The sequence below is a fragment of the Acomys russatus genome, chromosome 3 (assembly GCF_903995435.1).
Source record: "Acomys russatus chromosome 3, mAcoRus1.1, whole genome shotgun sequence".
NCBI lineage: Eukaryota > Metazoa > Chordata > Mammalia > Rodentia > Muridae > Acomys > Acomys russatus.
Window position 1 is genome coordinate 72,736,672 of NC_067139.1, and position 25,821 is coordinate 72,762,492.

The 25,821-nt window shown below is 46.4% G+C and overlaps 1 protein-coding gene across 6 annotated transcripts in view; it reads left to right on the forward strand.

Moving 5' to 3' along the window:
• The window catches only part of Kat6b (lysine acetyltransferase 6B), a 171,345-nt gene extending 145,740 nt beyond the window's left edge, over nucleotides 1-25,605 (forward strand). For 5 of the 6 annotated variants that reach the window (XM_051142858.1, XM_051142859.1, XM_051142855.1 and 2 more), the window contains exons 13-17: nucleotides 15,243-15,474; nucleotides 16,122-16,281; nucleotides 16,846-17,163; nucleotides 19,593-19,884; nucleotides 22,914-25,605. In XM_051142858.1, the coding sequence (XP_050998815.1) occupies nucleotides 15,243-15,474; nucleotides 16,122-16,281; nucleotides 16,846-17,163; nucleotides 19,593-19,884; nucleotides 22,914-25,450 (3,539 nt within the window). In that variant the 3' untranslated portion in view covers nucleotides 25,451-25,605. The remainder of the gene's footprint in view (nucleotides 1-15,242; nucleotides 15,475-16,121; nucleotides 16,282-16,845; nucleotides 17,164-19,592; nucleotides 19,885-22,913) is intronic. The other variant, XM_051142861.1, reaches the window with a different exon arrangement.
• Nucleotides 25,606-25,821: the final 216 nt, after the last annotated feature.

A 25,821-nucleotide genomic window follows, 5' to 3' on the forward strand; every position in this document is an offset into this window, starting at 1 on the left:
AGCCCAGAGAGCAAGAGGGAACCAACTGAATATAATGTTCTGACTTCCATATGTACTCTGGCACCTATGCGTGCTCACACGCACATCTGCACGGTGATCACAATAATGAAAATTTTTATTTAAAATATTTTCTTTACAAACAGTCTGCTTCAGGGCTGTAGAGATGGGTCTGTGGTGCTGAGCACAGACTGTTCTTCCAGAGGACTGACCCAGTCAGTTCTCAGCATCCACACGGCTTCTTATAACCTTCTGTGTGTAACTTTAGCTCCAGGGCACTCACTGCCTTCTGTTGGCCTCTGCGGGCACTGTGCACCCACGTGGTGAGTAGACACGCATGCATGCCAGCCAGCCATACACATAAAACAGACACGCATGCAGGCCAGCCACCCATGTACTTAAGACAAAAATGAAGGGGACAGAAAAGGCTGCTTGCTGGGCCTTGTGACACATGTTTTAATCCCAGTAGCCAGAAGGCAGAGGCAGGAAGGGGGTTGAGAGTTCAAGGCTAGCCTGGCCTATATATCGAGTTCCAGGAAATCTGGGCTATACAATAAGATTCTGTCTCAAACCAACTAGCAAAAAAGAGTAGGTTACTGGTTTTCTTTTATTTTCTTTTTGTTTTTGTTTTTGTTTTTGTTTTGTTTTGTTTTTTGAGACAGAGTTTCTCTGTATAGCTATCACTGTCCTGGACTCACTTTGTGTAGACCAAGCTGGCCTTGAACTCACAGAGATCCTGAGTGCTGGGATCACAGGCATGCACCACCACACCCGGATAGACTACTGTTTTTCTTAGAAGAGCTTCCATACAATTTAAGTAAAAATTAATTAGAAGTTCCAAATGATTTCAATCTGCAAGAAACTGATTTTTTTTTTTTTTTTTTTCAAATACAGTTTGATGTTGGCTTGTTCCTTGTAAGACACTGGCAGCAACTGTTGGTTGTACCGGGGCTGGGCGGACCACTGGCTTCTCTCATGGGACAAGAAGTGTAGCATTGTAGCACACTGGGTTTCTCTCAGGAAGTGTCCTAGCCATGCTAGGCCATGCTGAGACAGTTTCTCCAGTGAGGAGTTCTGGGCATCTTTGCATGTGTGGGTAACTTGGGGCCACACTGTCTCATAGGTAACCCAAAATGGGTCCAGGTGGGTAAAAATAGTTGAGTTAACCAGAATTGCAATGCCTGTCCATCTTGTCCTGGCAGCCTTATCCCTTTACCCTGGAAGCCAGGTGGATTTGCCATGTGCATAATAGGGTATAGTCATAAAGCTCCCACTAGGGCCACGCCCCACCCATGTGAGTCTGTGTTGGAAGTAAAAGTCCAGTGTTGATGAAGCCAGCTCTCTCTGCCCCTTTTCCCTACGCTCTCCTACCTGCTCAGTGTAGCCATGGCAGTCAGTAAAGAAAAACAACCAGTCCTTGTGAAGTGGAATCCAGCTCCTTCCAGCTCTCAGATAGGGACCCCTTTCTTAACACTTGGATGACCCTGGCCAGCTGCTGTCATTGGGCTTTTGTTGGTCCCTGGAAGACTTGTTTAGATCTGTGCAATTAAGTGTGATAGTGACATATTTTAATAGAGTCTAGTCTATAATATAATGAGGAAGATGCGCATTTTTCCTTATTTTCTCAGTATAATATGCTTTACTAAAAGCCTTTGCCACTGCTGTTTTAGTTCATGGAGCTGATGTATTGTATATTTTAATATGTTAACGATAACATCGAGGTTGAAAATTGAGTTTGTGGTGATTTATTCAAAGGCTGGTGTTACTGAATGCATTGAAATGCATGAGGCAGGGCAGCCAGTGGCTTATGTATCTCTTTCAAAGACACACTAAGTTTGTCATAAGTAAGAGCAAATAAATAGTTTGTATAGAATATTGTGTATTCATTGCTTCAATGAAGACATTGTAAATATGAAACATGGGCTACAGTCTCATTTTTCCTGAACACCACTGCTTTGCTTTACACAGCTCAGAGTGTCTCAGGTTTTGGCACACAGGTGGATTTTGTTGTTGTGTCATCTTTGCTCAGGTTACTAACCAGTGGACATGTGCAGTGAGTCATGTTGGAATGCACAGCTGGACAAACTGCACTCAAATAACCAGTAAGCAGCGGTTAAGTGAGGCCTTGGCAGTAGTTTCCTGGGGACAGGGACTGGTGCGTGGCGGAGAGCCCAGCCATAAGAACAGTGCTTGTCACTTTTTTTAAATGGACACAACTGTATTAGCACCTACATATTTTGGTGGTAAAAGCACAACAACAACAGTAATAATAGTAGGGGCTGGAAGCCGGGCGTGGTGGCACACGCCTTTAATCCCAGCACTCAGGAGGCAGAGGTGGGAGTAGTGTTGTGAGTTCGAGGCCAGCCTGGTCTACAAAACGAGTGTAGGACAGCCAGGAGTGTTACACAGAGAAACCCTGTCTCAAAAAACCTAAAAAAATAAAAAATAATAAAAGGGCTAGAGAGATGCTTCCATGGTTAATAGCACTCAGCTCCCAGCACCCACATGATGGTGGCTCACAACTATTGTAACCCCAGTACCAGAGGATCCGGTGCCCTCTTCTGGCCTCTGTGGGTACCAGGCATGACATGGTACACAGACATACATGCAAGCAACCGCTCATAGAATAAATAAATCTAAAGTCAGGTAGTAATGGTGGTGCACGCCTTTAATCCCAACACTCGGGAGACAGGCAGGTGGGATCTCTGTGAGTTCCAGGACAGCCAAGGCTACAGAGAGAAACTCTGTCTTGAAAAAACACACATAAACAAACAAACAAACAAATAAATCTGAAAATAGTAAGAATAATAAAAACCTATCAAGTGTTACTAGGAAAGCCCTGATAATGCTTACTTATTTGGGTGGGGGCCATTGCCTGGGACAAATGAAAGTTCCCTGGTGGTGATCAACAAATTCTATGTCGTGTCTAGGTGACAGTTACAAACGCAGTTGCCTTATGGCAATCCACTAAACTGCATACTGTGTAGACTCTTATATTTGTGGAGGCATGTTTTGTTTTAAGGCATTGTTTTAAAGTGGGAGGTCACATACCCTGAGGCATCTGTTTTGTGGCTGTAACTCTTTTCTGTTTAATGATGGTATTGCATCAGTAGTGTTGTAGAGAGATAGTTTTTCGTCTTTACTGCTTTACATAAGAAGTGTCAGGTACGAAGGTGCTTGGTGCCAGCACCAGCTTCCTGTCAGCCTTTGCAAGGCTGCTTTTACGTAAAGTGGGTGCACCAAATATCACTAGACTCCGAGTCTCAGGGTCTCAGTCCATGGACAGTGGCTTTCCTCTAACTTCTCCTTCCACCCTGTTGTTTTGTTTTGCTTGTTGTTTGTTCGTTTTTGTTTTTTGAGGCAAGGTTTCTCTGTATAATACCCCTGGCTGTCCTGGACTGGCTTTGTAGACCAGGCAGGCCTCGAACTCACAGCGATCCTCTTGCCTCTGCCTCCTAAGTATTAGGATTGCAGCCATGCGCCACTACACTTGGCTGCTTCCACTCTTAAACATGATTGAAGAGTGAAGGGTGATGAAATGGAAGATTCAGATAAATACTTATCTGGGGGTTTGAGAGATGGCTCAGCAGTTAAAAGTGCTGGCTCCTTGTCCACAGGACCCGTGTCCAGTTCCCAGAACCCACATGCGTCTCATGACCATCTGTGAGTCCAGTTTTAGGGAATCCAACTCCCTCTTTTGGCCTCCAGACATCAGGCACCAAGAAGGTGCACAGCAAAATATTCACACACATTAAAAAAAATAAATAAAATAACTTTAAAAGCTGTTTAAATGATAATAAAGAAATTTTTGTACAATGAGATGGACTAGAGAGAAACTATAACTGAGGCCAGAGAGATAAAAAGACATTACAGTCTTGGCACTCAGCCTCTGTTCTCTTTCTGTTTATTAAGATCCAAAGTGAACAAATACAGTCCTGGCAGACACTGCAGGAGTGAGTAGGAAATGCCCTTCCTGCCTCCTAGAATGCTTGGTCCAGTGCGCTTGGGAGGTTTGCACATTCAGAAAGAAGCCAGTGCTTACAGAAGAGACAATGGCAAAGAAGAGGGTGGGGCTGTCGAAAGGAAGCTATCCTGGCTGAGCTCGAGGGACAGGGAGAGAGACAAGAAGATGGCTGGCTTTCTGCTCCTCAGGCTAAAATCCTGTCACAAATGCTTTGCCCCAATGCTTCCATCTTTTCCCCATGAATTCAAGGAATGATGGTTCCTTAATGATGGTTCTCCTTACCGTAGCAGAAGGTATATCAGAGGACTCTGCCAGCCTGCCTTCCACCCTGCAGCTTCTCAGTTGCCTCCAGTTAAAAACCTCCAGACTATAGCAAGTATTTTCAGAGAAGAGATAAAATGAGTGGTGCTTGTGATTTTTTTTTTATTCTTTTTTTTAAAGGTTTATTTACTATTTATACATTATTCTGCCTGTGTATCAGAGAAGGCATTGGATCACATTATGTAGATGGTTGTGAGCCACCGTGTAGTTGCTGGGAATTGAACTCAGGACCTCTGGAAGAGCAGTCAGTGCTCTTAACCTCTGAGCCATCTTTCCAGCCCTTGTCAATTTGTTTTAAAGGTGCAAACAGTTTAGATAACTGTTCCCTGAAGAGAAGGCACCAGATCTCATTACTACTGGGAACTTTTCAGAGGATTTTCTTTGAAACACCTTCCTGCCAAGTTTCCATAAATTAACTTTCTTTGACTGCATCACACATCACAAATAGCTGCTAAAGGGTTAAAACGAAGGAAAAAGTGATTGTGTATCTTAGTCTCCATCTCTGCAAATTACACAGGAAGTTTGTTTCTGTTCTACAGCAGGGCGATTATAAGAGACAGTTCTGTAATTTACAGTCCACTATACTTGTCCATAATCACATACCACCATCACCTTGGCGAACATAGCCTCCTGAGTACATGCGCTATTCTTTGATTTGTAAATGATGATTGCCATATGACTGCTTGCCATATAGCACTGAATTGAGTTCTCAGTAATGAACTTTGGCTATTACCATGTGTGCTTAAGTTACTGGTACTTATGTGGTCTGTGGCTCATGGATTTAACAGTTGCCTGGTAGTGGACAAATTAGACTCCCTGAGCTTTGTCTCTAGCTAAAGATGGAAAGCGGAGTCTGGTATGCACATGGTCGATGCTCAACCACCAGAGCCCTCCCTCTACGAGATTCCAGTACTTGGAACGTTGGTGATTTGGTGATTAACAGTGACCACACAGTATAAACAAAGACTGTGGCTAATGCTGTGCTCATATTGATATATTGTTACTGATGCCTTAAATCTAGCTGCTTCCAGTGTTAGAGTCAGTCTGAACAGCAGACAGAACTGTATGTCATTCAAGGGAGTCAGAGCAGCGTACTGTCTGCAAGCTCAAAAAGGATCTGTTGATGTCTTTTAATACTGCTAGTAATACCCTGGGCACAGGGCTACACTCATAACACCAATGCGCTGGCTGCTGACACAGGTGGAACACTAGTTCACAGCCATTCCATAGCAAGGTTCGATTTTAAAAAATAAATTCTTAGACATGTGGGGTGCTTGCCTTCAATCCCAGCACTTGGGAGGTTGAAACAAGTACAGTTGGGGGCCAGCCTCATCCAGGCCAGCTAGGGCTACAAAGTGACAACTTGTCTCAAAAGAAATAATCCTTGTTGTTGCTTCAGCAATTTTATATATATCACACACACACACACACACACACACACACACACACACACACACACACACACCCCTTGCTAGTATGATATAGTCTTGTTTCTCTCCACAGACACATCTAAACTTTAAAGTCCCTCCATGACCAAAGCCACTGGCAAGGCAGCCAGTCACTTAACTATATGACCCACCTGACCTACCCAGCATGCACTCTGTCCTGGACCATCGATTTGTAGGCCAGGCTGGTCTCGAACTCACAGCGATCTGCCTGCCTCTGCCTCCTGAGTGCTGGGATTAAAGGCGTGTGCTACCACGCCCAGCTGCACAACTTACTGTTGAGATGGACTTTGTTTGAAAACAAAGAGAAAGTGGAAAGAGATTTGTTCTCCCACTTTTTCTGAAGCCATGCTGTATACAATCTGAGTTGCTGTGTGAAAACTCAGTTTCCAGACCTGGGGTGCTGGTGTACACTTGGGAGTTGGAGGCATTGAGGGGGGATGTGTATGTATTTGGAGGGTTATAAGATAGGAGTGGGGAGGGCAGGGAGAAAAGGAAAGTGAGTTGCACTCTAACTTGCAACCACCTGTCTGGTGTGTCCTTGTGGCACTTGGTACTAAACTTCAGCTCACACATGCTAGGCTAGCACCCCACCACTGAGCTACACCCCCACCCCACCACATCCCTTTTAGCTGTTGATAGCAATAGTTGCACAGGCAGGCCTTGAACTTTGAGTCCTTCTTCCATAACTTCCTGAATGCTTCGGTGTACAGGCTGTGTGGCCAGGCTGGCTCCTGAGCCTGATTCAGGAGCAGTGTTAACATCCACCCACCCCACCCACCCACCCCAGCTGATTCAGCTGCCCCACAGAGCTCTAGGCCTATAAAAGTGGCCCAAAGAAAGCCCAGCTTTGCTCTTAGCGCTGGCACTTCAGTTCAGCTCAGTTGTAGGTATCTTGGCACCAGAGTGTGTAGGAGCACACAGCCATTTGCTGAAAGTGCGTGCATCATACCAAGTGTGTGAGTTTAGTGGAGAATTCAAAATCATGTAGCTTTTGAAATTCTTGGTCAGGGTTTTGTGCTTGTATGTGAAATTTTATTCAAGTTTCTACTTGGGTAGCAATCCAAGGAGAGTAGAGAACAGCAGTTTAGGATTTTGTTTTTGTTTTTACTGATAATACCTTATTTTTTAGAATGTTTTTTCAAACAGCTTCTAGTGCGATGAAAATTTTTTTCTAAGAGAAGAAATTGATTTTAAATACCAGATTACTTCTTAACTTTTCTCTTTTGTAAACTTTTTCTATTCCTAAAATATTCTAGAATTTAAAATAATGTTACTGCATTTATTGTGTGTGGGTGCCATGGTGCATATGTGCAAGTCAGAGGACAACTTGTAGAAGTCAGTTATCCAAGCACGTGGGGCCCAGAGACTCAACTCATCAGCAAGAACCTTTACATGCTAAGCATCTACCTACCAGAATGCAAGCGCACACTTCCCCTCTTCTGTCGTGTCTACCATCTCTCAGTATGCCTCGCGCCAGATCAGAGCTTGGCTGAGGTTCGGGAAAGGCAGTGGCTTCGTGAACAGTGTGGTTACGTTCAAAATATGTTTATATAAACATTTATAGTTTTTAAACTTTAAACATTTTTAAAATTTCTAAATTATGTTGGTTTGGTCACCTGTGACGTTGGCAGAGTATTTATCTCTTCTTCTACACCACTTTCTCCTGTGTCTCAGGACCGAACAAGGAAGTTGTGGGTTGAGTTCTTTTCACACACAGTCATCTTCTCAAGAAAATACTTGAGCACACGGGAGGCAGGCGGATCTCTGTGAGTTCAGGGCCAGCTTCGACAGCCTAGCTGTTACACAGAAAAACCAAAAAAGCAAAACAAAACAAAATCTTCTATTCCTTTGAAGCAGGATGTAGCTTGAAGGACATACCTTACTCTAGCAAACTGTCGTAGCTAGCTTTAGCTGTCAGCGTGACACAGCCAGTGCCATCTAAGGAAGCCTCAGTGGAAGGATTGCTGAGATCAGGTTGTCTTAATTAATGACATGTGGGAGGGCCCAGCCAGGGTGGGCAGCACCATCCCTACGCAGGCTTTATAAGAAAGCTAACTTAGCAGCTAGGCATGGTGACACGCATCTTTAATTAATCTCCGCACTTGGGAGGCAGAGGCAGAAGGATCTCTGTGAGTTCAAAGACAGCCTGGTCTACATAGTGACCTCTAGGACAGCCAGTACTACATAGAGAGACCCTGTCTCCAAAAAAAAAAAAAAAAAAAAAGGAAAAAGAAAGCTAGCTGAACGTGAGCCAGCATGAGCAGTGATTTCAGCTTTACTTCCTGCCCTGATTACCTCACATAAACCTTTTCCTAGAATGCAAGCCAAAGAAACTCTTTCCCTATTGCTTTTTTTGTCACAGCCACAGAGAGGGAAATTAGAACACAGTCAGTCCTCAGTTCCGTTTGACTGAAAGAAATCTCTGTGAAATGCAACCTGTGCCCTCTCTACTAACGCAGTGCCTTCTGTCCACGTCTCTCACTAGACAGCACTCCCGCCTTTGGGGTAGGGGTGGTGTACCCCTTTAAAATGATGGTTTAAAGGCAGTCCTTGAGACTTTTGCTTAATAATATATATCTGAAACCAAACCATCCTGAGGTAAGCAAGAGCTGAGATTGAATGAGACAGACGTGAAGCTTTGTTACAAGCCTGGAAGGGATTATAATATGCCGCCGTGAGTGGGAACCATAGCTACGTCAAAGGACAGGAAGGTTGCTGGGGAGTCCTCCCATTAAGTTGGGTGATCAGTTATAAAGGCACTGTTGGCTTGGCTCTGTTGTGTGGCTTTGTCAAGGGGATTTACCTCTGGCCCTCAGACTGCTTCCATGAAGCAGATGCTGCACTGGCCAGCAAGCTGAGAGGCACATCACAGATGTGCAGCACCCTCTGTGACAGGCACCACAGAGGGAGGAGAGTCCCTTTTCCTGCCACCTGTCCTAACTGTGAGTGTGTATCTAAGCACCACATCTTCCCCCGGCAACTGATACAGATTGACTACAGCCTTCTAGAGCATCAGCAGCCACCAGAGAGCCATGGGAACATGTGTGAACCAGGGGGTCATGTCTCTAGTATAAGCCTGCCTTTGGGTGGAACATGACAAAGACTATTCCTCTCTGGAATAGTTGGGCAGTAGCGGGTACTCAGTAAGGACCACTGGTGGCCTTGTTCCACATAACTGAGGAAGAGCTTAGCGTGGAGTGGCCTTCCAGGAAGCTATTCCGTCTTTGAGAAGAGATGTCTAAGAACATGGCAGACAGGCTGAGGTGTGGCTCAGGACGGCCAACAGACATTTCCCAAGGACATGCTGTCTCCACGCCCTCAGTTTCCTGGTTCAAGCCATTTCCCCAGGACACTCTGAGTCTTGGAATATGTGTGCCTGTGTTCTGTCTGGGATGCTCATGGTTCTGAAGCCTGGGGCAGCCATTGTTGTGGCTTAACGGGCTAGTTGTTTCTTCAGGGCAGTCATTGAAGTTAAATACTTGACAGCCAAAAGGAATTTGGGAGCAAATTATGTTTGCTGGGAATTTTCAGTAGCTAATTCAGTGGGGCTCTTTCTTTAATTAAATTTATATTTGAGTGGTGGAGAACTTTTCAGACAGTGGTATGGTCTTCAGGTATCTCAAGCAAATGTAGGAACAGGAAGGAGGCTCGTCCTAATCTCACTCCAAATTGCAATTTGTATTTTTTTCTGTCCACACATTTTCTTTATTTCCCCTATATTAAGGGTTTTTAGTCCTTGAAATGATGGCCTCTAGATTACATCCATTCATTATGGTGAATAACCCTTAATTGTTAATCTTTAATCTAAGCATTATTCTGTGTGTTCTTTATTAACCCTGTGATGATTTGAGTAACATGAAGAGACCAGTGTGATTATTAGCTGCATAGTCTGAGTGAGGACTCACACACACACACACACACATACACACACACACACACACACACACACACACACACGCCGTGGGTCTTGTAGGTGTTTGATGATGAGTCCTGGGTTCCATTGCATCGTTTGTGGCTCCAGAGCCTGTGCTCCTGGCTCCTTGTGGGCTGTCACAGTATGTCCTGTAGATGACACTTCTGAAGTTCTTGTTGCCCTGCTTTTCAAAGTTGCTATTTTTCATATAACAGAGATGGTCTGAGAGTGCAGGTCACATGGTCCGCAGCGCCATAAGTGTCTCTAAGCAGCGCTGCTTGCCCTTCACCTCTTCTTCACTCGTGACTATAGAATGGGACTTTTCAGAAATGTCATGACCTGTGATAAACACAACAGATTAAGGACAGAAGTAGGCCGGGTGGTGGTGGCGCACGCCTTTAATCCCAGTACTCAGGAAGCAGAGGCAGGCGATCTCTGTGAGTTCAAGGCCAGCCTAAACTACAGAGCAAGTTCCAGGACAGCTAGAGCTGTTACAAAGAGAAACCCTGTCTCGAAAAACCAAAAAAAAAAAAAAAAAAAAAAATGGACAGAAGTAGACACTGAAGAATGTGGAAATGTAAAACAAGTCTTCTCGCTATTGTTTATATTTTAGAAAATGCAGGGAAGGCTTTTTTTATTATCTAAAATTATGGTAACATCATAAGGTTTATTGCTGTTTTAAAATTAATAAATGTTCCTTCTTAGTAAAACCAACAGATACAATCTTGATAAACAAAGGCTCTTTGGAGTCTTAAATAAGTGTTTAAAATACAAAGTTCTGAAGCCAAGATGTCTTAGAACCACTGACTTAACAGTATACAAACTTTTGCTGCTCAAGAGCCTCTCCACAGTGTGAGACCTTGGGCCCCACTCTGTACCATCTAGGTTGGAATTCATTTGTTGGAGCCAGAGTTGTTTGGTTTGTGAACCTAGGCACAGAATAGAGCAATCCGCCGCTCAGGAACTCTAGCTAACACATAGCCTGTTGGGGCTCTAGAAAATCCATTCCGTTTTGTTCTCTGCCAGCAAGGGACTGAGGGGCCCAGACTCATCCACTGTGCGTTTAATATCTCTCCCATTTCACAAGCCTTTCTACCTAGCAGCTCCAGAGCTGTGGTGCGCAAGGGCTTTGACCTTGAGTCACCTTTAGGGTCTTGGGAAAGCATATGTTGCTGCTGTTGAAGTAGTTTCAGGGGGTTTGGTCCATCTGCTCTATAATTATGCTGGGCCCAAAGAATTGTGGTGAGAAGTGTCTTCAACCTAAGGTTTCAAATCCAGTCTGTTTCAAAATGTCCACTTTGAGACGCATCTCTGTCTTTTTGGAAAGTGATAAGTTTTCAAATAGGTCGTGGATCATTTGGAACAGGGTTCTCATCTCTTAAGATACTAACTTTAGGATCGCCACTGAGTTTAACAAAGCTATAAACAGCTCCTCAAATCCATCCCGGTAATGAAACTGTTAACAGGCCCATCGTCCACATGGTCACAGTACTGCTAGCCCAGGAAACGAAGAACAGACTGCATGGCCCAGTGAACTGCCAACTCCAGGGAGCTAGGTGGCTAAAGGCAGCAGGTTTCCTCTTCTCTAAGTTGCCATAAGCCTGGTGTCACTCCGCAGGCCTGCAAAGCCCAGGCCGTCTTCTGATGTGGGCCTGCCAGAGGAGTCCACTAAGCTAAACAGATGTTGGTGAAAGGTGTGTGTAATCCTCAGAGCTTATCTTCCCCTCAAAGCAGCTGAAGACTCTGAATTCACATAATCCAGACAGATGGGCATTGGGCTGAGTAACAAGCCGAGGTTTATACTTCATGTCCGAGGAAGTTCATAAAGTTTGGAATCCGATGATGACAGATAAAAGTGTCCAAGTGTGACACTTTTGAAGAGAGAGATCCTTATCTCTGTCACACCCTTGCAAAGAACACTTTATACTCTTGTTCCACTAGACCCTCTTGAATAGCACTTGTCCAAAGGAGGGAATTTTCATATAAATGAGGGTCGAGGTCAAATTGTTCTTAATTTATTCATGTCTGCAAAGCCAAACTTTGACCTCATCGAAGTAGTTACTTAATTAAAGTGGATCTGTCCTGCTTTGTAATGGTAGTTAACCATTTCAGACTTGGATCAGGACCAGGTACCATGAGAATTGACACTTTAGGCTGCCCTCAATATAGGTGAGGTACACTGGGTGCTGTGCTCACTTTCCCTTTGAGAGGATCATCTTATAATCCAGCAAGGAAGACTTGCACTGCCACACAGACCTCACCTTTCCCTGTTCACAGTTCCAGTGGAGCGAGCAGCAAGCTGGAGTGAGGCAGTATGGGACAGTTAGTGCAGGTCAGGGTGTGTGGGGCTCAGCTTTCAATTACAAGATTCTCGCTCCTGAGTGAGTGCTGCTTGCCAGCACCTTTGGCCCACAGGCAAGTTCAAGGAAATAATTTCACCAGCGATTAATTATGCTGCAGTTACTGGGATTTGTCTTCCACACATCACTTTGTTTTCCATCTGAAACAGTAGGTTTCCCCAGAGGTAGTTGAAGTTTTCTGATTGAAAGTATTAAGGCGAGGTGTTAGCACGCCGTGGGAATCTATTCACCAGGGGTGTATTGTACTTGTTTCAGATGCCTCAGGACAATACACCGGCTTCCAAGATAAGTGCTTTTTAGTTCCCTGCATCTTAGATCAATTATTTGGAATCTTTTTGGTAAGTTAAATTTAAGAGCTTAAACCATCATCACATCTCTGTAATTACTTAATAAGTCAAATGTTCTTACCAAAAATTACTGTGTCTGCTCTGTATTGTAACTGTGCTTTGAAGAGCTGAGAAAAAGTAAGAAGAAACAAAAGGTGACAGGAAGCCCCTTGCTTAACACCCCATGTTATGAAGGTCAGTGCAGTTCAGGGCCGGCGACTCGGCTCCTTCCAGGCAGGTGCCTGCTGCAGAAGACACGTACAGTCTGTCTGCTGCCACCAGGGCCCAGCACCCTTCTGAAAGACACAGGTTTTCATTCTGCATGTGATTTCAGTCACTAATAAGAAATTTAGTCATGGTCATTTTTATTGTCCCTGGTGGATTCTGTTTAACATCAGTGTATCCTCCTTCAGGGGGAGATTTTATAGACTTCCAAATGGCTCTTTGCAGAAGTGTCATTTTCTTCCCACTGGCTGTAAGTTCCTTGAGTGGCAGAGACCCACTTGCTGTAGGCAGTGCCAGGTACCTGGGGGCCTCAGCTTTGTGTGGTGTGTGGTGTTGGTACACGTCATCTCATCCCTGAAATGCGCACAGGTGCGGTAGGTTCTGACTGAGCGTTGGGTTTCCATTTGTCCTCAGCTCCCTGGAAAGCACCCCTCCCAACAAGTGCTTGCAGATTCCCTGCCTCCTCACCACATTTGCATGTACAGCAGGAGGGTATTTGCTGGGAAAGACTAGTGGCTCAGAGCCCACAACACACTACAGTTGTTACCTCAAATTCTGGAGTAGTGTCAGTCATGGGCTACAGTCAAGGGCTCAAGGGAATGACTTAGAAGACAGTCTTTTGACATGGCAGGAGCGGGTACTGAAAGTTTCATACTCCCATGCTCCCCAGGGGTTCAAGTTGCCTGCTTGTCTGAGTAACCTCATCTTTTCAGTTAGACTCAGGGTGCAAGAACAGGAACAGCTAGGTAGAATGGCAGTGGCAGTGGCGGAGTGGGTGGCGAGGGGTGGTCTGGCTGCCTCCTCCTTAGTTCAGAACATAGCAACACAGAACAAAAAGCATGTGCTTCCTGGGTAAGGTGAGCTGTGCAGTGGAGAGTGTAGTGCGTGGGGTGAGGGGCTCACTGTATCGTCACCCTTCTGCTTGTGCAAAGACCTTTCCCATGGGCCAGATTACAGTTCTACCTTCAACAGTGGGCAGACCATGTAGGGCCTAGGGATTCCATAGCTACTGCAGGGATCTCGTGGACAAGAGACACAGTTCTCATCCATGGTTCTGTGCCTGACCCCACCTTCCCCAACCCCTACCCCCACAGGAGTACAGAGCTATGGCCCCCGACTGCCTAAGTGACTCTCAGAATGTGCCAGGCACTTAGAAAGCAGGTGGTGGGCGTGCCAGTTATATGTGTTCTGAGGTTTGGGCTCCCTTCAGCACTCTGGCAACAAAGCAAGCCCTCACCATGTTGACAGGACTGGATGTGGGCTGGCTTCAGCACAGCACCCGTCTACATAGCATGCTGACGTCGCTGTTGAAGCCTCAGTCTAGCAGAGTGATGCGCCCGCAGTGCTTGGCCATACAAGTCGGCTGTTTGTTTGCACTCAGTCAGATACTTAAACATGGCGAGATGAGCTAAGCCAAAAACCTTAGGCAAAACCCGGTGTTTTTATTTCTATTGTGTATAATGACATTCAGATTAAAACCATCAAGATCCTAGAATGCTGTTGATATAGATAGAATCTCTTGTTCTAGATTTCTGCATTATTTGCAGTGCTTTTGAGAAGCAGGAAAAATGGATCAGAGGCATTGATTTCTCTTTGTAACAACACCAACAAAACTAAAACAGAATATTTTTGCAAGTGCAGCCATTTTGGAAATGTAGATAAAGAAGAGAAATGCTGAAGATTTGGGTGGTTATCAAGCAGCCTGGTTTGGTGATTGCTGCCACCTACTGTATGTGGCTGATGTTTGTTTAAATCCAGGAAGTTCACCAAGGTGAAGCTGTTGAAATAATTAGAGCAAAGAAGACGTCTTTACTTGACAGACAGCCTTTCTTCTCCACTCCATAAGTGGCTCTTAATTACCGAGACAGCCGCCGGCTTTCTTTCATTTCCTCTAAGCGGGCTTAAAGTTTTTTCATGTAAGAGTTCCTTTGCCAGAGAGCCTGGCTTGTTCAAGGTTCATGTGCTCCGGGTTTTCAAAATGCACATGGAACAGTGTGCTTTTGTTTTGATTTGTTTTGTTTTGTTTTGTTCTTTCATGTATCTTATTTGTAATTTGTAGGAGCAACATTCTGGGGTTGGTTTAAAAGTTAATTTTCTTGAAGAGGGTAAATAGAGCTAGCAAAGCTATCTATCGTGAGTTGCCACCATTGACTTGAAAGATGTTGTTTTATTAGTCCTAAAACAGCTTCAGATCACCCGGCTGGTCAGACGGAGCAGGCAATACAGCCTGTGTCAGCCAAAGGCCTTCTATTAAGGCTCGGCTGTCAGAGGGTCAGCGGGTCGTCCTGAGGAAAACAAACTGCCCATTAATGTCGGGTGGTCCCTCCCCAGGATCCCTGAGTGCCTGACATTGAGGATCTGAAAGAATTTCAAGCTTGCAGGGATTTATGTGTTGAGACTCCCCAGAAGTAATGTCTTTAGTCATAGCTTTCAGTCTCTGTGACATACACCACCATGTATGTTTACTGCTGCCAGCTGTGTGAATTGGCTGACAGTGCCACCACAAAAGATTGACAAGCAGAAATTTGAGGAGGTGACATCACTGTAATTGGAAGAGGCAGTTTGCTTGACAGAATGCACTTCACCTGTGTAGTGCTTTCACCTTGCCGCTGATGACATTTCTAGCAGCCCCTGGACCGAGCTCTGGAAACCACCACGCTGAGTGGAGCTTTGCTTTTTCTGCCCTAGGCTATTTGCTTTCTCGAAGGGAAGGCCAAGCAGGGTCTCCCGAAAAGCCACTTTCGGATCTGGGCCGGCTCTCCTACCTGGCCTACTGGAAGAGCGTCATCTTGGAATACCTCTACCAGCACCATGAGAGACACATCAGCATCAAGGCCATTAGCAGAGCCACGGGCATGTGCCCACACGACATTGCCACCACTCTGCAGCACCTCCACATGATCGACAGGAGAGATGGCAGGTGAGTGCCATGGTCCCCAGCCAGGTGAGGCGTCCCCACAGCAGGGCCAGGTGAGGCATCCCCACAGCAGGGCCAGGTGAGGCATCCCCACAGCAGGGCCAGGTGAGGCATCCCCACAGCAGGGCCAGGTGAGGCATCCCCACAGCAGGGCCAGGTGAGGCATCCCCACAGCAGGGCCAGGTGAGGCATCCCCACAGCAGGGCCAGGTGAGGTGTCCCCACAGCAGGGCCAGGCCTCCTATTTGTGCTTTTGCTATGTTTTCCATTTTTCACAACCTGGGTCACAGGCGCCTAGGTTGGCTGGGGACCTTGCTTTGCTTTGTCTTTTAAGGCAGGCGCTTGTAGCCCAGTCACGCTTCAAACGCATGCTGATCCTCCTAAATGTTAGGGCTGCAGGCGTGCACCAGCATGCCCACCTAATCTTGAGTTGTATTTTTTTTGTTTTTTGTTTTGTTTGATTTTTAGATAGGGCCTCACTGTGTAGCTCTGGCTGCCCTTGGCCTCCTTTTGTAGACCAGGCTGGCCATGAACTTACAAAAGAGCCTCCTGTCTCTTTCCCCCCAAGTGCTGGAATTAAAGGTGTGTGCAGCCATGCCCAGCTAGCTCTCAGCTTTTGATTTCACTTTGTCTTACCTTACTGTATTACAGGTTTGTCATCATTAGAAGGGAAAAGTTAATATTGGGCCACATGGAAAAGCTGAAACGCTGTTCCCGACCCAATGAACTTGATCCAGAGAGTCTAAGGTGGACCCCAATTTTAATTTCTAATGCTGTGGTTTCTGAAGAAGAACGGGAAGCTGAAAAGGAGGTAACACTGAGCTCTGTCGTTCTGGGTTGTGACTTTAGTCCCATAGATCGCTTAAGCTGAGAGAGTCAATTAGCACTGTTGTAAAAGCTCGCGTGTATACACAGAGCTTATGAAATGATAAAGCACTAATTCATCCTAACCGAGTAAGACATGATAATCTTATTGAATTGAGTATGAAAAACGAGACGCTTATCATTGATCATGACGCAGCGTTCTCGGCACTGACAGCGTGTAATCAGATCAGACTTGGTGCTGGGCTGCAGGGCTGCCATGGCAATCGATTGCTTGTGTTTATGAACTTGCGTGGGTGCTCCATGCGAGTGAGCATGTAATGTAGTGAGAAAGGACCCGAATCAATCCACTGCATCATTAATACCGCTAAGTAGCCCGTGAAAGCCAGTCCTCTTAGGTTTGTTGTCCTGAGATGATACAGCGGGAATTTGCTTGGCCAGCTGGCTGTCCCGATGAAAACTCACTTAAGACCCTTTTGCATTGATCCTGGAGGCTCCAACTGTGTGAATGCCCTCTCACCAATCACCGTTCTGTCACCCCTCCCCCACCCAGGCTGAGCGACTAATGGAACAAGCCAGCTGCTGGGAGAAGGAGGAGCAGGAGATCCTGTCGGCCAGAGTTAACAGTAGGCAATCATCTGCAAAAGTACAATCGAAAAATAAATACTTGCATTCACCAGAGAGGCGGCCAGTGGTAGGGGAACGGGGACAGCTGTTAGAGCTGTCCAAAGAGAGCAGTGAAGAGGAGGAAGAGGAGGAAGAGGAAGAAGATGATGAAGATGAAGAGGAAGAAGATGAGGAAGAAGAAGAGAACATTCAGACATCTCCCCCACGGTTGACTAAACCGCAGTCAGTTTCCATTAAGAGAAAGGTGTGTGTGTGTGTGTGTTTGTGTGTGTGTGTGTTGACACTGTCGGCCTGGGAGCTGTTTCCAGTCTGCTGATCCGTCTTTGCAGTGCCTGTTAGTTTGGGTTCTCTCTGTAGGTGCAGTTTATGTATATGTGGTCTCACTGATCCATTGTCATAATCATTCAGTTTACGGTTGTGGCTGTGTGAACTGGTGTTAGCAGCATGCTGGCTCCCTAGTCTGGTGGTCACTGCCATCTGCTGGTCTGCATCATAACCAGAAAGGCACCTCAGAGAGTAAAAGCCAGTTCAGGGCCAGTGGAGGTCAGGCTTGGCAAGGTCACATCTCAGAACGTCAAGCCCAGGGCTCCTGCCTTTAATGCCCCTTGCTCTCACATAGAGCTGTTTGGTGCTTCAGACCCTTGACTGTGCTGCTGGCGCTCTGCACGGGTGGCCAGCTACACAGCAGTGGCTTCTCCAGATTACACCAGTCCGTGCCCAGTGGTATACAGAAAGGGAAGTGTCCCCACCCCCCTTTTTTTTTCCTGTCTGTAGGTGATTGTTCTCCCACATCCACTGTCTTTGTCTGCAGTTTCTATCTGTGGCACACAGCAGGACCAGATAGTGTTAGTACAGCCGCGACAAGTAGATAACATGGCACAAGTGAAGGCTCTTCCCCGGGGCTGTCCTGAGAGGCATCTGTCAGGCACTTTGCTAGTCTAACTACCAACTAGGATGTAGCAGAGGGGAACATCCCACGAAGTGCACTTGTGGCTACTGAGCGTTAATTTCTTTTTCTCTCTCCCCCCTCCCTTTTTTTCTTTTTCTTTCTTTCTTTCTTTCTTTCTTTTTGTTTTTGTTTTTGTTTTTGTTTTTTGAGCCAGGGTCTCTCTGTGTAGCCTTGGCTGTCCTGGACTCGCTTTGTAGACCAGGCTGGCCTTGAACTCACAGCGATCCGCCTGCCTCTGCCTCCCGAGTGCTGGGATTAAAGGTGTGCGCCACCACGCTCAGCTTGAGCATTAATTTCTTATACAGAGAATACATTCATGTACCCTGAGTAGAATGAGAGGAATGCGATCTAAAAACATGAAGAGCCAGAATCATTTAGGACAGGACATGCGCCACTGCTGTCCATGCCGATGCCACCTAAAGGAAGCCAGCTCTTACATAGGCTGCACTTGCATTTGGAGAAGTCTAGTGGTTTAGGGAGGGTAAGCAGACGAAGGAAACTAATAACAAGCTACTAATTAATAATAGGCCTATTTGTGTTTTTTAAGAACATTGAAAGCATTAAAAATGTAAGATTCAGGAACTCTTTGGTACTGTCTGTCTGAGGTGTTAGGAATGGGGCCCAGGGCCTTGTACACAAGGCTCTGCTAGTGAGCTCCACCCCAGCCCTAGAGGCTGACGTTCATGGAAATACACTGAACCTCACTGAGGACGTCCATCAATTTCATGGCTCATTGGCACATATCTTATAGCTTTGAATCTACCTATTCCTTCTTTAAATTTTGTATATCAGATGCTTCTTGCCTTGGGAAAATAGCTTATTGTTGAAACCAAGGGATATCATTTGTGCCATTGTCTTATTCAGAGAGTTCACTTTTTAAGGTATCTTCCATAAAATATATTCCATAAAAATAGTCTAAAATTATTATTAATTGCCCACATCCCAGCAGCCACCGTTCTCTAACTCTGCTTTCTTTTTCTTTCTTTCTTTTTTTGTTTTTTTGTTTTTGTTTTGTTTTTTTGTTTTTGTTTTGTGTTTTGTTTGTTTGTTTGTTTGTTTGGCTTTTTTGTTTTGTGTTTTTGAGACAGGGTTTCTCTGTCCTTGGCTGTCCTGGAACTAGTTCTGTACACCAGGCTGGCCTCGAACTCACAAATATCCACATGTTCCTGCCTCTCCCGAGTCATTAAAGGTGTGCTCCACCACTGGCCCTCTTTTGATTTCTAACCAGTAGAGTAATTGTTTCTTTAAGCACCCACTGATTTCTGGGACAAGGAGGTTGGTCTTCCACCACCCATGTGATGCAGTGGGTCTCCCCAGAGCAGTTACAGAATAACAAGGACTGACCGACAGCTGATGGCTGCAGCATTTGTAAAAACACTGTTTCTAGAAAGTCCACTGTGCCAGATCCTGAAGCTGGCAAGTGCCACTAGAAAATACATGCTAGAAAAGCAGTGCTCAGCTTTTAAAGTCTGCAGCCACATCGCTAGGATGCTGTCCTCAGAGCATCTGCTTGAGCAAACAAGGGTTTTATTTGGAAAACACTTGCCTGTGTTCTTGGTGCCCAAGAGGGTTGTTAAACACCAAACAGAAGGTTAAGTACAGAGGCTGCAGAAGTCTGACATTTAAGGTGCTCAGGCGCACGCTCAGTACACATTTGATGCGTATCGCCTCAACCATTTCATGTCTCAGGAGCACTTACGTATTATGTTTGGAATTAATTTCAGAGGCCTTTTGTAGTAAAGAAGAAAAGGGGTCGTAAACGCAGGAGGATCAACAGCAGTGTAACAACCGAGACCATTTCTGAGACGACGGAAGTGCTGAATGAGCCCTTCGACAACTCAGATGAAGAGAGGCCAATGCCACAGCTGGAGCCTACCTGTGAGATCCAAGTGGAGAAGGAGGGCAGGAAGCCAGTTCTGAGAAAAGCATTCCAGCATCAGCCAGGGAAGAAAAGGCCGACGGAGGAAGAGGAAGGAAAAGACAATCATTTCTTCAAGAATGCTGTCCTTTGTAGAAGTGAGTGGGAGTTTACCTGGGCTTCAGCCTCTGACATCCCCTGTGTGTGCAGTGCACATGGGACACGTGCCAGCCCTCCTTTCTTGTTCCCAGTGTTCCCTCCCTTTTCCCCTTGGAATTGGTTTTCTGTTAGACACTTGGTTTGTAGAGCAGCACAATCCTCTAGGTGGGTCTTACTCTGTAGAAATTGGCTCATCCTCCAAAACTTTGAAGACTAGTAAGAAGCACAGTACGTGCTGCTTGGTGCTGCTGTGTGGCCTTCTACCCAGTTAGAGCTTTAGGGCTTCAGGGTGCATGTTGCCAGTGTGAGCGGTGAGTGTGCAGTTCTGTTTTCCTCGAGAACAGCTTCTCAGTACATCCTAACAGTCAGCAGTGTTTGAGGGCCCTCTGTGATCCGGAACCATCTGAGCCTGCCCACGCTGTCTGTAACAGCTTTGGTAACATGGGGCAGCCTCTTCTTCCTCCAGCCTCTGTCCTCTGCTGGCCTGTTTAAAGCACTGGTGCTCCAGAAGGAACCATGAGGACCTGTGGGACAGCCTCCCGGCAGCTGAAAGGCTGACGTGACTGCTCAGAACATCTCTGGCCTAGAGAACAGCCCATCTCCTTTCTCTGGGAACCTCGAGAGTTGCCATCTGCGGCTGGTCTTGAGAACATACGCCAAGCACCTCCTTGATTCCTTAGAGAATATCTGTTGTTCCCTTTTTCATTCTTTTTGAATGTCTTCCTTTTTTAAAGGCAGGCTCTCACTCAATACGTAGCCCCAGCTGGCCTGGAACTCACCCTGGCCTTCCTCTGCCTCTCAGGTACTGGGATTGAAGGTATGCACACCACACCTGGCCTATTCATGTTCTCTCTTTCACTCTCTGAGACAGTTTTACTTGGAATTCAACCTTTTTCATCTAGCCTTTTGTCCAGTGAGCTCCCAAGAACTGTCTGTTTGTCTGTCTCTGCCATTAGAGGTTCCAGGCACAAGTCATCCCACCTGGACTCTGTGTGGGTGCACGGAATCTGAACTCAGTATGCATGATTGTGTGGTGAGCACTTGATGGCTGAGCCATCTCCCCTGCCTCCTGTCTGCATTTGAGACAGGCTGCAGGGAGAGGTGATTTTCTAGGTGTGGAAATTGAGCCCTGTTTCCACTTGTTGGTGTTTGCTTGGAGGCCTGTAGATGAGCTGCCACTGCCCCCTCCTCTACTTTATTCTCTTATTTTTTGTTTTTTTGAGATGGGTTTCTCTGTGTAGCCCTGGCTGTCCTGGAACTCACTCTGTAGACCAGGCTGGCCTTGAATTCACAGAGATCCACCTGCCTCTTCCTCCCTGAGTAGTGGGATTAAAGGTGTGCACCACCACACCTGGCTAGGCTTCTCCTTTCTTAAGTGAGATTATCAGAAAACTCATCTCATTTAGGCATGTATTCCTATAGAAACTGGTAGGATCCGTCTTCCACTGGTTAGTGAGTGGATGCTTTTGTAGAGAAGCTTATGTGCAATCGTTTATTATGTAAATGATCTCACCTTGCTAGACTCACTCCACCTGGCATCAGTGCTGTGGCTGTTCATGCTGATTATTCTCTAAAATACTGTTTGTTTGTTGTGCTGAAGCCGTGGCCCTGGCTGTCCCAGAACTCACTGTGTGGAGCAGGCACCACCATGCCTGCCTAAAATAGTGTTTCTAACGAGAATGTCGCTCTTCATACAGCTTTTCCTTTAAATTGACCACTCATCCTCTATTTGATTTTGTTGTTGTTGTTGTTGTTATTGTTGTTGTTGTTGTTGTTGTCTGTGTAATAGCCCTGGCTGTCCTGGAACTCTCTTTGTAAACTCACACCTGCCTTTGCAAAGCTCTGCTGGTACTAAAGGCGTGTGCCACCACACCTGGCCCTCAATTTGATTCTTAATCTCCTAAAGATGTTAGGGCCTTGGTATTTGAAATGTACATGCTTATTCATGTGTATATTTCTTTGCTGTGTTTATATAAATGAACATTCTTATTTCTGTATTCAGATAGGCAAAGAACAGGTTTTGGAATTGCAACAAAATGTGTAGTTATACCGTTTGTAATTCAGACTACATTTGGACAGCCAACTGATCCCAAATACACTGTGAATATAATCACTGATGAAAAAACAAACAAATAAAAACTGGGCTGGAGAAGTGGCTCAGAGATTAAGAGCACTGTCTGCTCTCCCAGAGGCCTTGAGTTCAATTCCCAGCAACCACATGATGGCTTACAACCGTCTATAATGTGATCTGATGCCCTCTTCTGGCCTGCAGATATACATGCAGGCAGAGTACTGTATACATAAAAAAAAGAAAATGTGCTTTAAATGTTTGGTGGATGTTATGGTAATTATATTGTAGGTTGTATTGTTCATAGATCATGATCCTAAAGATGGTTCTGATGATGATTACAGATGCACTATTTTGTGTAGTTAAAGTAAGTAATGTCTGGGTCTGACTCTTCCAGAGGACCCAGGTTCCATCCCCAGCATGTACATGGTGGCACACGGTCATCTATAACTCCAGTTCCAGGGGATCTGATGCCCGCTTCTGGCACCAGGCATGTGTGCATGGTGCATAGGCATATATGCAAGCAAAACATCCACACACATAAAATAAGAGCAAGGTGATATCATCTGAGATTTAAATCTATCAAATGCCCACAAAGAGAAGCTCCTTTCCTCAAATAGGTGGCAGATGAATGCTTTGAGTACAGTGATGGTGTAGATAGAAGCTAACATTAACCCTGTCCCACTGTGTTTCCAGATCTGTTGATGTTGCAATCGTTTGTTTGGTTTGCTTTTCTAGTATTGTGGAACTCCCAGCTTTGACACCATAGAATGCCATTTCCTTCTGCAGGCCTGGGTTACACAGCTCATTGTGTGCCAACGTATTCCCGGTTACCTCTCCCAGCCACTCTTACAATGCTAATGTGAAAGCTTGCTAATGCGTTTGGAGAGCTGCGTCCGGTTGTATGTGGTCATACCTTCTAAAACCTGGCCTTTTCTCTCTTTTTGTCTCTTCATTAAGATGTGCGTGACAATGCAGACAAGTTGAAAGAAGGCAGCAAAGATGATCCCGAGCCTCCAAAGTGCAAACAAGTATGGCCAAAAGGGACAAAGCGCGGGCTCTCCAAGTGGAAGCAAAGCAAGGAGAGGAAGACGGGTTTTAAACTGAATCTGTACACCCCACCGGAGACGCCCATGGAGCCAGACGACCAGGTGACAGTCGAAGAGCAGAAGGGGGTTTCAGAGGACAAGGGCAGCCCTGTGGAAACACAGCGGGAGGTGACAGAGGCTGTGGAAGCCCTGCTGCCCCAGGATGGGAGCAGAAGGGAAGAGACAGGTGCGCCTGTAAGTCCGTGTAAATCACCAGGTGAAAAGGTGGATGAGGAGGACCTCATCAAAGCTGAGGAGGAGGAGGAGGAAGAGGAAGAGCGGGAAGAGCAGGAGGGGGAGGAAGAGGAAGGAACTGCAGAAAAAGACCAAGATGGTACTAAAAGTAAAGAGAACGAGGAACCAGAGGTCCCCATGGGAAAAGAAGACCCTGTGCATCTGGATGATCACGAAGAGGAGGAGGAAGAGGAGGAAGAGCCGTCTCACAACGAGGACCACGATGCAGATGATGAAGATGATGGTCACATGGAGTCTGCCGACATGGAGAGGGGAGACATCTCCAAAGAAGCGTTCAAAGATGCGCTAGAAAGCCAGGAAGCTTTTTTAGACCTTAGTGTTCATCCTAGTCACTCTAGCCCTGAGGTCTTGATGGGCTGCAGCGTTGATCTTGCAGTTTCATGTGACAGTGAGCCAAAGGAGCTTTCTGGGGACACTGGAGCTGTGCCTGAGTCTGATGAGGAAGCCCCAGAAGAACAGACACAGAAACAGGACCAAAAGGACAGTGACGACGGCGATGCTGAACTCAGAGAGGGAGGCACAGCCACTGTGGAAATTGACTCGGAGACCGCCCAGGCTGTTCAGTCTCTGACCCAAGAAAACAGGGAACAGGATGAAGCCTTTCAGGATTGTGCCGAGACTCAAGAGGCCTGTAGAAGCCTGCAGAACTATACACATACAGACCAAAGTCCTCAAATTGCCACCACGCTGGACGAATGCCAACAGTCAGACCACAGTAGCCCCGTTTCATCTGTCCATTCCCATCCTGGCCAGTCAGTTCGTTCTGTCAGCAGCCCCAATGTCCCTGCCCTAGAGAATAGCTATGCCCAAATCAGCCCCGATCAGACTGCCATCACAGTGCCACCTCTGCAGAACATGGAGACCAGTCCAATGATGGATGTCCCATCAGTCTCAGACCACTCACAGCAGGTCGTTGACAGTGGGTTTAGTGACCTGGGCAGTATCGAGAGCACAACAGAGAACTATGAAAACCCAAGCAGCTACGACTCCACCATGGGAGGCAGCATCTGTGGAAACGGCTCTTCCCAGAGCAGCTGCTCCTACAGCGGCCTCACCTCCAGCAATCTGACCCAGAGCAGCTGTGCTGTCACCCAGCAGATGTCCAACGTCAGCGGGAGCTGCAGCATGCTGCAGCAGACCAACATCAGCTCCCCTCCAACCTGCAGCGTCAAGTCTCCCCAAGGCTGTGTGGTGGAGAGGCCTCCCAGCAGCAGCCAGCAGCTAGCTCAGTGCAGCATGGCCGCCAACTTCACCCCACCCATGCAGCTGGCTGACATCCCCGAGACCAGCAATGCCAACATTGGCTTATATGAGCGAATGGGTCAAAGTGATTTTGGGGCTGGTCACTACCCACAGCCATCTGCCACCTTCAGCCTTGCCAAACTGCAGCAGTTAACTAATACACTAATTGATCATTCATTGCCTTACAGCCATTCCGCTGCTGTGACCTCCTATGCAAACAGTGCCTCTTTGTCCACACCGTTAAGTAACACAGGGCTTGTTCAGCTTTCTCAGTCTCCACACTCCGTCCCTGGGGGACCCCAAGCACAAGCTACCATGACCCCACCCCCTAACCTGACTCCTCCTCCCATGAATCTGCCGCCACCTCTCTTGCAGCGGAACATGGCTGCATCAAATATTGGCATCTCCCACAGCCAAAGACTGCAAACTCAGATTGCCAGCAAGGGCCACGTCTCCATGAGAACCAAGTCGGCATCTCTGTCACCAGCCGCTGCCGCCGCCACCCATCAGTCCCAAATCTATGGGCGTTCCCAGACTGTAGCCATGCAGGGTCCTGCACGGACTCTAACCATGCAAAGAGGCATGAACATGAGTGTGAACTTGATGCCAGCGCCAGCCTACAATGTCAACTCTGTGAACGTGAACATGAACACTCTGAATGCCATGAACGGGTACAGCATGTCCCAGCCGATGATCAACAGTGGTTACCACAGCAACCATGGCTACATGAATCAAACCCCCCAGTACCCTATGCAGATGCAGATGGGCATGATGGGGACCCAGCCATATGCCCAGCAGCCGATGCAGACCCCGCCCCACAGTAACATGATGTACACGGCCCCCGGACACCATGGCTACATGAACACAGGCATGTCCAAACAGTCTCTCAATGGGTCCTACATGAGAAGGTAGACAGCCTGGCTGCCCGCAGAGCCCACTGGGCCTCACTATTGGATTGTTCTGCACAAATACCTTTGAAGAGTACGATTTCAAAACCAGCATTGGTGTGAATGCAAAAACATTTGTTGGCACCATTTATTTAAAAAAAAAAAAAAAAAAAAGCTGTATGCAGCAGAAAGCCTTATACAAGTTGTTTTTCTTTTTTCTTTTTTGGTACCTTTGTTTCTTTTACTTTTATATAAAATTCTCTGCAAAGGAAGGCCTCTCTTAGGACTACAATTTGGCAGCAGCCACTCATTGTGCCTGCTTCCGTTAAACAGTGTGGATACAGCCCCTCCCCCAAATCACCTGTTTTAATATTGAACCTGGAGCTTTTTTCCTTC